Below are 12,476 nucleotides of genomic sequence, written 5' to 3' on the forward strand. Positions count from 1 at the left end.
GCAAAGGTTTTTTTTTTTTTTTTCACTGTTTTCCCTTTTTCCCTCCACTTACTATAGTGCTTTTCATAACTAGAACATATCCAAGGGTCTTAATCATTACTTCTGGATTCATTCACCCATACCTGTGTGGTCTTGTATTCTCAAACTGCAAGGGCACCATCTTCCTTACAGGGTCTAGGTGGTCTCACAGGAAAAATGGAGTGCTTAGCATAGTGCCACATGCACAGTTAGGGACTCGGAAAATATAGATCATTATCATGAGTGAATCTTTATGGCAATCAGCCTAATTCCTGCTGTACTGCCATAGAGGAGATGTAGCTAATGGGAAGAACAAAGGTAGGACAGTGCACTCGTGGGCTGAGTGACTTCCCGTCCCGGCCACAATCAACAGTCTAGTGCCCAGCCTGGTGCTTCTGAGCAGGCTTACATCTGTGGGAGTACATGTCACTACTACATTCATGTGCCCTTACTACATGAGGGAATATTATCACTTCATCTCTGAAACATTCAGGGCTGTTGTCTCACTTTCATATTAAGATATTGGAAGGATACAAATTGGTTACTGGTATTACTGGGTACCAGCTATAGCCAATAATATAATGAAGAATCAAAAAGTGACAAGTGCCAAATATCTGAGTTCAGGATTTGGTTCTGGTACTAGTTTTGTGTGACCTTGGGAAAATGAGCCAACCTATCCTATCTGACCTCTAATTAGAGAGTATATACAAAATGATCTCCAAGATCTTTTCCAGTTAACTCCTGGGACTTGATTTTTTTTGTTTTTACCTTTGAGGTGTGTGGGATTACAATTAGGTTTCTTTTTGTTTTGATTTTGAGTGTTAGTATATTCATCTTTATGCTTTATCTCAACAATTACTGAGATTACCTGCATTTCCAATTTCAAAGTAAATCTGAGGAACAAGCTGAAGACTTAAAGGACTGTGACTTCCAGTAGGCCTTAGTGTTAATTCCAAGCTTTCTCAATTAGTCACTTAAACTCTTCCATTCACCTCTCATTGGACTAGTATACTGGAGAACTGCCTGGTAACAAGTGGAACCTTGCAGGATGACCACCACACATGTCCTTGAGTGGTCGGGATAGCAGGTTATGCCTGCGGACTACCAAGAGCCTTCCTTTATACACGGGCTGAGGACTTCTGATATAAGACAACAATACAATCCAGGACTCCTGCCTACAGGGCCAGGCTTAAAGAAGCATTCATTCTTTGCTAAAGTAGATGGAGTTTTGCCAAAGCATACAAATCAATGGTCGTCCTTGGAATCTTTTAGTTATTTCAACCCTTACCCACTTTCACTTCTTAAAAAATGTTGCCATCTTCCTTACCTGGCTGCTTTACTGAGCCTCCTGGACCAGGAAATATAACCACCCCCCTCCTTCTTGCCTCCCCTAGCTCAGAAACATTAGGCTTCTTCAATCCTAGGCATCTAAGTCAGTATCTGGCATCACGTGGCCTGCCATCCTCATCTTTTCACCATCATCACCGTGGTGAGATGTCTTCAGCTCTTACTTTGTGCTGACACCAAGTGATCTTCAGGCATTATCTTCACAGCCACTCAGTGAGGTAGACACTGCTATTAAACTCACTTTATTATGAGAAGTCTGAGACACAGAGAAGTGATGTAACCTGCCTGATGTCTCACAATAAGTCGGCGGTGAAGATGGAACTCAAACTCTGGACTGTCTGCCTCTAGAAGCAAACAATGAGCCATTATGTTGAAGGACATGATTTGTAACACCTTCCAGGGACTAAACTCCTTCTTGAGATTGGAGTAAATTGGTTACCCGATGTGAAGACTCTGATCTTCTAATGTTACTCAGTCTTTATCATCATCTGTTTACAAGATCCCTACTTTTCAGATTTTGAGATCTTTTCATCTTCAGCCTCAAAGGCAAAGACAATTTGAGAGAAAGAAATAATGGCTGCTTAGTCACAATGATTCATTCATTTTATGGTAAAGCTTCAGCCTCTGAGTTACCAAATCCACCCTGCAACAAGCATTTATTCTGGCCAGTCCTGAGCTTGAATCACGATACTGTGGTTATGTGCTCATGTCCACATCCCTCCCACTACCATGTATTCAGATCCTTAAGCTGTTCATAGCCTGCCTGACAGTCTTAAGGGCTTTTGTACACTGTGTTCATTAGGGGACAACTTCAGGAGACCAGATGCCAAGATTAACCACAGGTCTGTCAAAGTTTTACCCAGTAGCAATTTGGTTTGGAAAGAATGCCTTCCCAAAGCTTGTATTTTTTTGTGGATAGTCTTGTCAAAACCAACGACTGTGCTAATCGAATAATGTGAGATGTGAAATCAGGGACAGCTTCACTTGTGACTCTAATCACTACAGCATTACTGGTTGTTTACTAATTAGTCCTAATCCCCCAGCATTTTTGAGATGAACATTCAAGCCAGGCTCAAATGATCATTTATCTCTTGACCATGCTCTTATTAACAATGCTGTCCCTGTGTTGACAATGCACTGAGATTAAGAAGATTTAAAGAAGGAAAAAAAAAAAAGCAAAGTAAATGAGCTATGACTGGATGGGCAAATAAGTCTAGTAAAATTATCTACAGAAAGAAACTCAAATATAAGCTAACTGACGTTAGCTTACAGGTCAAAATCTTTTCTATATTATCTAAGTGATTTCTAACACTCTGTGACAGATCTCTTGTACAAGTTTGAACTTACCTACAAAACCCCTATGAATAAATTGAAGAAAAGATTTTTTAAACTCAAATTTTTCTTCATGAGCTATATGAATCAATCATATAATTCTCTGATAATCTTTCATGATGTCATTGAAGTCCCCGTTGGGAATGTGACTCTATTCATGCTAGTACTTCAAACTTAATTTGTACCATTTTAAAAAGGGGGAACTCTGTATCTCCCCACGTGCAGAAGACTATTCACTTGCTAAACATTCCCTATATATTCTCTTGAATTTGTCAACACATTGTAGGACTATTAGTTTTATAACATACATAAAAATCAGACAGTTTTAAGGCATAACCATGGGATAGATGACCTTTGTGTCCTTGTTCCTGTGAGAAAACAGTTAATAAGAATCTAAGACTTGTTTGATTGAACCATTATTATTAGGTAGGTATTATCTCATAATTTGGTAATGTCTTAACTAATTTGCAGTACACCTGTTGTATTCATCTCTACTTACATAAACACGCATAGACTTACTATTCATTTAATATTCAACAGCAATGGTCAGACATCAACTATGTGCCAGGCACCATTATTAATAGGTACTGGGCTGCAGAAATGACAAAATGACACAAATATTTTCTCTTGTGGAGCTTATGTCCCACTGCGGGGTGGACAGACAATAAACAAGTAAGTAAAATACACATGCTCAGATGTTGAGAGTAATATTAAGGACATGCTTAAATGTGCTCTGGCTGAAAGAAAATCCTCTATTCTATCTTTCTAGAGTTTCTTAGTTCCTTCCTTAAGTTAACTTATCATGATATAAAAATAAAATAAATGCCATTTTATGGGCAGCCCCGGTGGCGCAGCAGTTTAGCACCACCTGCAGCCCGGGGTGTGATCCTGGAGACCCGGGATCGAGTCCCACATCAGGCTTCCTGCATGGAGCCTGCTTCTCTCTCTGCCTGTGTCTCTGCCTCTCTCTCTCTCTCTGAATAAATAAATTAAAAAAATAAATAAATTACATTAACAATTATGGCAGGCCCGCACAATTAAAAGTGTAACCATGGTGTTATTTTGCTATTAAATGTGATAATGGAATGTTGAATGTTTTTTGGGGGTGCCTTGGTGGCTCAGTTGGTTAAGTGTCTACCTTCAGCTCAGGTCACAATCTTGGGGGTTCTAGGATCGGGCCCCAAGTTGGGCTCCCCACTCAGTGGAGAATTTGCTTCTCTCTGCTTGTGCTCTCTCTCTCATGCTCCCAAATAAATAAAAATCTTAAAAAAAATGTTTTTCTGCTTATTATTATTTCATGAAAGACTTCATGAAAGTGTAAAGAAACAGCAAATATTCACTACCTGCTTAATAATTAGTACCATGTCATGTATTGGGATACAAAGAATTAGAAAATTATAGTCAGTCACACCCTTTAAAAGTTTAAAATAGATGCAACCAGGAAGTTAAATAAAATCCAACCAGGAAAAAGTTCAGTAGGGCATAAAACAGCATCAGAATTTGAGCTAAAATATGTTATGCAAAATAGACTGTAGAGTGAAAAAATGATCAAATCTCCAGAACATGAAAGGCCACGAAAACTAGGAAGGGCTTCAAAAAGAGGGAAGGGGTGCTAACTGTAACACAGCCGGAGAAATGAAGGCCTTCTATGAGCTAGTTCTGGTGATTAAGACATGAGTTTATGAAGGCCTAGATGGGGATGACAGCACCGGCAGCAAATTCAAAGGCATGGACCTGAGATTTAGTTTGAAGATAGCGTCAATTATTCTCATGACTAACTGGATTGAGGGACAGAGAGAAGGTAGCAACTCCCACCTGCCCACTAGGCTAGAGACGGCTGAAGCTCCAGCTTTAGGACAAGGCTAAGTCCAACCAATCTCTGGTAACTTCAAATGGCCCAACAGGTCAGGGTGGAGTCTAGTCAGTGCCTAGTATTGGGACACCAAAGAGAAAAAATGTTTTATAAGGCAAAAGGTCCAACAGCTAAGACTGGTAGTCAGAAAGATACCAGTGCCTCCAGCAACAGTGCAAATACCAAAAACAGCTGAAAGAATTTCTTGGAGCCAGAAAAATATTGGTGCAATGGGCTTATAGGAGTCATAAAATGACCCACAGGAGTCAGTTTTGGAACGAAAGTCAATAAGCAAGTTAGTTGTACAGAAGCTGAGTTTTAGATAATGGGGAAGCATCTACTATCTTATGAGCAAAAATAATGTAGAGGACCCATGTCGTCAAAAAAGGAGAGTTGAAACTAATGAGGACAAATGAATTTTTCCCCCTTAGGTAAAAAAAAAAAAAAAAAAATCAAAGCTTGGAAGAGCGATGGTGAAAAAGATACAGAAGTCAAGAGAAGGGAGTTTGAAGGAATGGCCTGAACAGAATCAGATGGAATAGTAGTTAGGGAGATTCCTTCATTATCACTAAAGCTTTAAGACAGAAAAATAAAGCTTCAGAGTATGTGTGCTCACCTGAATGGACGGAACAGTCCCAAAAGTGAAGAATTAAGCCTGGTTTTATGTGATAAATTGAAGGATAACATAGAAAGAACAAGCCACATGATATAATCCTACCATAAAAGCATTAAAGCATGACTCAGAGATTTAACCCACAGAAAGTTATTAATAGGTCCTCCCTGTTTGCAAAATAGTACAAACATGACACGCCATCCAAAACAAAAAGACCTTTATTCTTCCTACCTTGCCTTTTCAAAAATGTGGATTAAAACAAAAATGTTTAATGATTTCAATGTCAATTTCAATCTACATCCAACAGTGAATAATCAATCACCATGGCCAATCATTAAAAAAACTGCTTTATTGGAATTTATGGAATGTATTCCAATCTTTTTTTTTTTTTTTTTTAACTTGAAAAGCTTTAAAGTTCGAAAGCTTGGTAACAGTTGGTATTCCCAACTGTTTTTGCTTTTGAAAAGCACAGTCCAAGCTCTGTTATTGAGTGACAGCCCCTCAGCCCTTCTTTTTTTAAATTTATTTAATTTATTTTTTATTTATTCATGAGAGACACAGAGAGAAAGAGAGGCAGAGACACAGGCAGAGGAGAAGCAGACTCCTCACAAGGAGCCGGATGGGGGACTTGCTCCCGGGTCTCCAGGGTCACGCCCTGGGCTGAAGGCGGTGCTAAGCTGCTGAGCCACCAGGGCTGCCCTCACCCCTTCTTTTTAAATATTCCACTGTCATTCTAGTTTTTGCAAAGCACAGTTTAAGGGTAGTTGCTCAGGTGTGCCCTCTGATTTTTAGTACTAAAGATTTTTTTGGAAATCACCTTCATATACTGTAAGGCACGATTTAAGTTAGATGATAGATTTTAGATGACACTTTTACAAATCTATGTATGTGTGCTTACATGTATGTTTACTCATGTTTTTATGAAGATTGAAGAGAGCCTCTCAAGATTTAGTTGCTGCTATGATGGCTTAAATAGAAAAAACTAGGCAAAAAGACACTGCTTTAAATTTTAAAAAGAAAATACAATTAATGCAAATAAAAAATAAAAATTAGGACTAATGTATTTCATTAAAATTATGATTTTCAACAACAATAAAAGATCAGAATTAAGGAAACTATGATATTTAACATGGCAGGGATAAGAAAGAAAAAATAAACTATGTATATTATATGCTGGCTCACCAAAATAGTCAAGTTGCAATAACATGATAATATAATCATCTGAAAATTACTTTGACCCATATGATATAATCCAAGGAGCATGATGGGTCTCTTTAGCAAATGCCTTTTCCCACCTATCCCTGCATCACTGTTTTACAGTCTCTTCCATCCTCCTGGATAGCACTTCTACAACCTCTAGTGGGAAACTCTCATAGCACATGACACTTGTAGACTGGTTAGGTGCTTCTGTGGGTTCTCACCAACCCATGTGCACACCTTTTCAACACCACCTCCTATTACAATCGCTGTGGGTTTATCTCCTGCCCCACTACACGACTGGTAGTCCTTGAAGGTTGGGTCTCAATCTCTATCTTTTGAACACAATACTTGGCTAATTAGGTTTTTGAATTTATAAATTAGTAAGTAATGTTCTGCCCTGTGGATATGAATTAAAATAAGGGGCTTCATCTTAAGACAAAAATCGAGCTGCTCAACATACAAAGTTAGGCAACTTGTAGGCGTGCACAGGCCCAAAGCTAAAGGTCTTATAACTTTATAGCATAAGAAGTGAAAATAATTTTTGACTTTCATGTTCATGCATTCTGCAAGAACACTAATAGTGCTTGGCTTTGAAAAACAAACCCAAACAGGAAGGTATGAGTTAATCTGTAAAAGCTAATTCACAATGGGATTTCATTCATAAAAGAGTAGAGTCCTGAGCTCTGGAACTATTTCTGCTCAAACAGATAGGAATCCACGTTGCAACTTGAAGGAGAGATTTGATAGTGTAAGACCTGACCCAGCTGGATGAGGCAGAGAGGGGAGAGGACTCAAGGACTAATCCTGGATGGATCCAAAGACAGAATGCAAATACCAGCCATCTCAAAACAGTGGGCAGTTCCTTCTTTTTGCTCATCTGGAGTCTCATTCTGCTTGGGTAGCTCTGCCTTTCCTCCGTTTCTCATCCACTTGTCAAACCAGCCTGAATCAGAGAGCAGTGGGCATAGCTGCCAGGAGGAAGATATCCAGGCTGCAGAGCACTTCTGGGAAAGCAGAAGCCTGATGGCCACAGACAGCCCTGCCTCCAGGAACCTACCAGCCTGTGGGAAGCTTGTCAGCAACAGGAAACTTCAAGCCTGGGCAAAAGTCTGGGCATAAAAGCAGCAGAGCTCGAAAAGACCTTGGCAGCAAAATAACTGAGCTCACATGACAATTATGGCAAAGGAGAGAATAAGGCCTGTGTTGGAAGAAGTAAATAACATCAAAAGACTTCTGAAAACCAGCTTCCAATGAATTTCACAAATGTGTGGATAAGAACAATAGAAAAGATGCAGTACAGGTGCTGGGTTCTCCAACTGAAACATAAACTCTTATAAAACACAGTGGAACTCTAGAAACATTATGTGTCATCCACTTGGAACATGCGGGCAACTTAAATCAGTCCTAATTTCAAATAAAAGAGACATTCTTGAAACACCGAGACACATTGACCAGACATTTCATCTTTCCAAGGTACGTAAGGAGAGTATCCTGCTTTAGCAATTTGCATAAATGGACATCAAAGTAAAGGAGGAGTTAGCACTAGCATCCTTGCTCAATATTCTAGAAGACAATGGTGCTTTGATCTTGGCTTCCTGGTAAGGTCGTCCTGGGGACACAGCTCTCCAGGTGATTATATGGCAGTACCACAGTTGTTAACTTTTCACAAAGACCTTAGGCAGCAAAAGAAAAATCAGACAGCTCAGCACTAGGTCTTGGACTCTTCCTGGCAGCATGTTGGTTGCATCTGTCTCTTAATTCAACAGCAGCCTTATTTTAACATAGAAAGCAGGAAGTACCCCAGCAGTGTACACAGTCTCATGACTGTTTACATAAAAAAAGAACCATAAGGTTACTGTCCTTGTGTATGTGTGTGTGCCTCTCATATACACATTCTCTCCAATGCCACATTAAACTCTGATTACAATATAAGAAGCAAAATGACCCTAATCCTGGGCTGGGCCTTCCTGTTCCTTAAAATTGAGTTCCTATGTTTCGATCACTTTCTAAACTCTGTTTCATATCCATCTGTACAACTCATAAAGGCATGCTAGACAGCATGGTTATTATAGTGATGTCCATGTGCTCAATGGTAAGTGTCCATTAGCCTTGAGATGAAAAGTAAAATCTCAACAACAGCGCCCCTGAAGGATTGGATGAGGACTGGGGATGGATACCTAGCTGCTTCTCACGCTCCTCACGTCGCTCCCGGGCCAGCCGCTGCCGGTCGTCAACCCGTAGCACGAGAGGAGGGTCTGAAAAGGAGATAAAACACATGAGCAGAAGAGCAGGTTTTCTAATAATGATTCTTGTCTAGTAAATTTGATGAATAAAATATTACTGTGTCTTATAAAAATTGCTCTATAGGACTATAGTTTCAGTGATACACTTTATTATTACTACAATTTTCCTGAGAATTCCCAAGCATTTTTCTCCTGTTCAAAAACATTATATGAAAGAGTGGATCCTAAGTGGATCCACAAGAAGAAAAAAACCTTTTTTTTTCTTTCCTATATCTACAGGAGATGATGGATGATAACTAACCTGACTGTGGTGATCATTTCACAATATAGGTGTTTGAGTTCAATAAAAATGGGAAAAATTTTCTAAAAATTAAATAAAAAGACACACAGCTCTCCCCCAAAACTTATGATGTAAAAATATAACTGTAGCCTTTGACTGTCTATCCAACAATATATACAATGCTTTGTGTTTCTAAGCTAGTGAACTTTTATGCTTTAAAAAGTCTGTTCCTCAACAGCAAATAGAATCCTAAGTGAATTCCTACTGAATAGATGTTCATCAGTTGGATGTAAAAAGCCCAGCTTTGGAGTCACCCAGGCAAGAGTTCACTTCCTGTTCTGTCTCTCACTTGCTGCGTAGATTTGGCTGAGTTACTCACCAACTCTCTAAATCTGAAGTTAATTAGGGCATGGGTTTCACAGATTTTTATTTATTACCTACAAAATGAGAATAGAAACAGAACTGAAGTGGAACCAATCTCACATCACTGTAAGAACTAAATGAAATAGCGAAATGGTATTTAGTTATGGTGCCTCGCACATAAGCCTCAGTAAACTCATTCACTGAACACTTGTTGACGCACCAGGCATCATTCTATGTGCTGAAAATAAAGCACTCAAGAAAAAAATAAAAACTCTTTGTCCTCATGGGGACTGCATTCTACTCAGGGAGAATTTTACAAAGAGGATAAATAAAGAGATATAGAATGAAAAAAAAGCGGGGGGGGGGGGGGTTGGTGTGTCTGAGTGGCTCAGTTCGTTAAGCATCTGACTTTGGCTCAGGTCATGATCCCACGATCTGCATTCAGGGCATAGGCTTCTTCTGCTTTCCCCTCTTTCTCCCCTCCCCCTCTTCAAGCATGCTCTCTCAAATAAATAAAATCTTTAAAAACATAAAAATGAAAAAAAAGGGGGGAAATGTAGTAAATGTTAGATTGAGACAATTACTAAGAGACAACAAAGCAATAAAGGGGATTGTGACATGGTACGAAGGGATTGTTTAACATTTTAGACAGGGGCCAAGGGAGGCCTAATTGATGGTAACTTTCAAGTGCAAAACCCTGATGGAAACAATACAGCTAGATGTGCAGATATTCCAGGAGATGGAAAGCGAGCACAAAAGCCCTGATAGTAAGAGCACCTAATGTGCTCAAGAAGTGGGTAGATTTAAGAGCCTGGAATGGGGGATCCCTGGGTGGCACAGCGGTTTGGTGCCTGCCTTTGGCCCAGGGCGCGATCCTGGAGACCCGGGATCGAATCCCACGTTGGGCTCCCGGTGCATGGAGCCTGCTTCTCCCTCTGCCTGTGTCTCTGCCCCTCTCTCTCTCTCTGTGACTATCATAAATAAACAAAAAAATTAAAAAAAAAATTAAGAGCCTGGAATGGAGTGAGATGGTAAGCAATGGGGCCAGACAGGCAAGGGCCAGGGCACAGGGCTTGCTGGTCACAGTGAGGACTCTGGATTGCACTCAAGGGAGACATTGCTGGGGGTTCCCAACAGAGAGCTACACTCTGCTACTATATAAATAAGAAAATAATAATGATAATGATGATGATAATAATTACCTTAAAATCAGGTTTATTTTCTTCTCTCTTAAATGAACATATTTTTAAGATCTCACGTTAAAAATAGAAACCTAGTGGAACAATATTTTAGACAGCACTGTAGTGCTTTATCAACAAATTCAAAGGCCCTACATCCTAAAGTGCCTCTTAAATGTTACAGAATTTGTACCTTGAGGGGCAACAGAAACTGTATAAAGGCCTATCAAAAGCAAGCAGAAACCTGGCAGTGAGATCATGAGCAAGAATGAGGGCTATTATACTTTTCATTTAAGATATGATTTTTTTTTAAAGATTTTATTCATGTATTTGAGAGAGAAGAGAGAGAAGGAACATGTGACAGCACAAGGCAGGGAGGGGCAGAGGGAGAGATAGAAGCAAACTCCCTGCTGAGCAGGGAGCCAGACTGGGGGTGGGGTGACATTTGATCTCAGGACCCCAGGATCATGACCTGAGCTGAAAGCAGACGCTTAACTAACAGAGCCACCCAAGGGCCCCCAAGATATGATTTTTATTTTTATTTTTTATTTTTTAATTTATTTTTTTCTAAGTTTTACTTATTTATGATAGTCACACAGAGAGAGAGAGGCAGAGACATAGGCAGAGGCAGAAGCAGGCTCCCTGCACCGGGAGCCCGACGTGGGATTCGATCCCGGGTCTCCAGGATCGCGCCCTGGGCCAAAGGCAGGCGCCAAACCGCTGCGCCACCCAGGGATCCCCAAGATATAATTTTTAAAAACTGGTAGAAAAACAAAACCCAAAAACACCTCAGTAATTACTATGATGATTACTTTTCAGATTTACTGATTAGGAGATTTCAAATATTTTTTGTGTAAGAAAACATTGCTCCTGGCCCCAAAAGGTTTACTTCTGAAATCTGAAAATGTGCATGTGGACTCCTGCTCAGGCACTTGGTTAAGGATTATACACAGGGGTGTTTTACTTCATTTGTAAAAGAAATGATGAAAAGAAATGATAGCATGGCAAATGGCATTTTCAAGAAAGAACTGAGAACAAGTCAAAATGAAGTCAGAAGAGACCTTCAGTGATTACCACTTAAGTAATATTCCTTAAACAATGAGGTTTACCTGTTCACAAATACTTATTTAACTATAAAACTCAAAATCAACTTTATTTAAAAAGATGCATAAGCACGTTACAGAAAGCCTATAAAATAGTTTAGGGACACCTGGGTGGCTCAGTCAGTTAAGTGTCCAACTCTTGATTTTGGCTCAGGTCATGAGCCAGGTCTCTCCAGGTGGCAAGATCAAACCCCAAGTGCTCTGTACTCAGCATGGAGCATGCTTGTGATTCTCTCTCTCTCTCTCCCTCTCTCTCTGCACCTCTCCCCACTCACGTGCTTTCTTTCTCTCTCAAAAAATAAAATCTTTCTTTTTTAAAAAGATTTTATTTATTTATTCATGAGAGACACAGAGAGAGACAGAGGCAGAGACACAGGCAGAGGGAGAAGCAGGCTCCATGCAGGGAGCCTGATATGGGACTCGATACGGGTCTCTAGGATCACACCCTGGGCTGAAGGCGGAGCCAAACCGCTGAGCCACCTGGGCTGCCCTCAATAAATAAAATCTTAAAAAAAATAGTTTAACTACTTTGAATTACATTTATAAATTCTGTCACAGACTATCAATATGAAGGATGTGACATTTCTAGCTTACTTTCAAGTACATGCCAAATTTCATGTTAAATTTTGGAAATAATTTTGAAAGGAACATTTTAATAACCATGTATGGGACACACACACACTCACCTACCTTCTTCTACCCAAACCAATCCTGAGAGCCTCAAATGAGTAACTGGTATCAATAATCCAATTATGCACTGCAGTAGTTGCCTTTTAGACACATGGTTGGAAAATAGCAGTGCAAGAGATGATTTCTGTAATATTGTTTCATATAAAGATTATGCTCATTATGTATAGCAAACTGCATCTTGCCTGATCATATAATATATAAGAAAGAAGGCTGTATATAGTGCTGCACAAATATATTAATTAATCACTATAAATAAG

At 39.6% G+C, this 12,476-nt stretch overlaps 1 protein-coding gene across 13 annotated transcripts in view; it reads right to left on the minus strand.

The window, feature by feature from the left end:
• MAP7 (microtubule associated protein 7) overlaps window positions 1-12,476 on the minus strand; it is a 173,659-nt gene that overhangs the window by 43,077 nt on the left and 118,106 nt on the right. For all 13 annotated transcript variants that reach the window (XM_077894317.1, XM_077894311.1, XM_077894308.1 and 10 more), the window contains exon 3: window positions 8,540-8,617. In XM_077894317.1, the coding sequence (XP_077750443.1) occupies window positions 8,540-8,617 (78 nt within the window). The remainder of the gene's footprint in view (window positions 1-8,539; window positions 8,618-12,476) is intronic.

Source organism: Canis aureus, chromosome 1, assembly GCF_053574225.1.
Source record: "Canis aureus isolate CA01 chromosome 1, VMU_Caureus_v.1.0, whole genome shotgun sequence".
Classification (NCBI taxonomy): domain Eukaryota; kingdom Metazoa; phylum Chordata; class Mammalia; order Carnivora; family Canidae; genus Canis; species Canis aureus.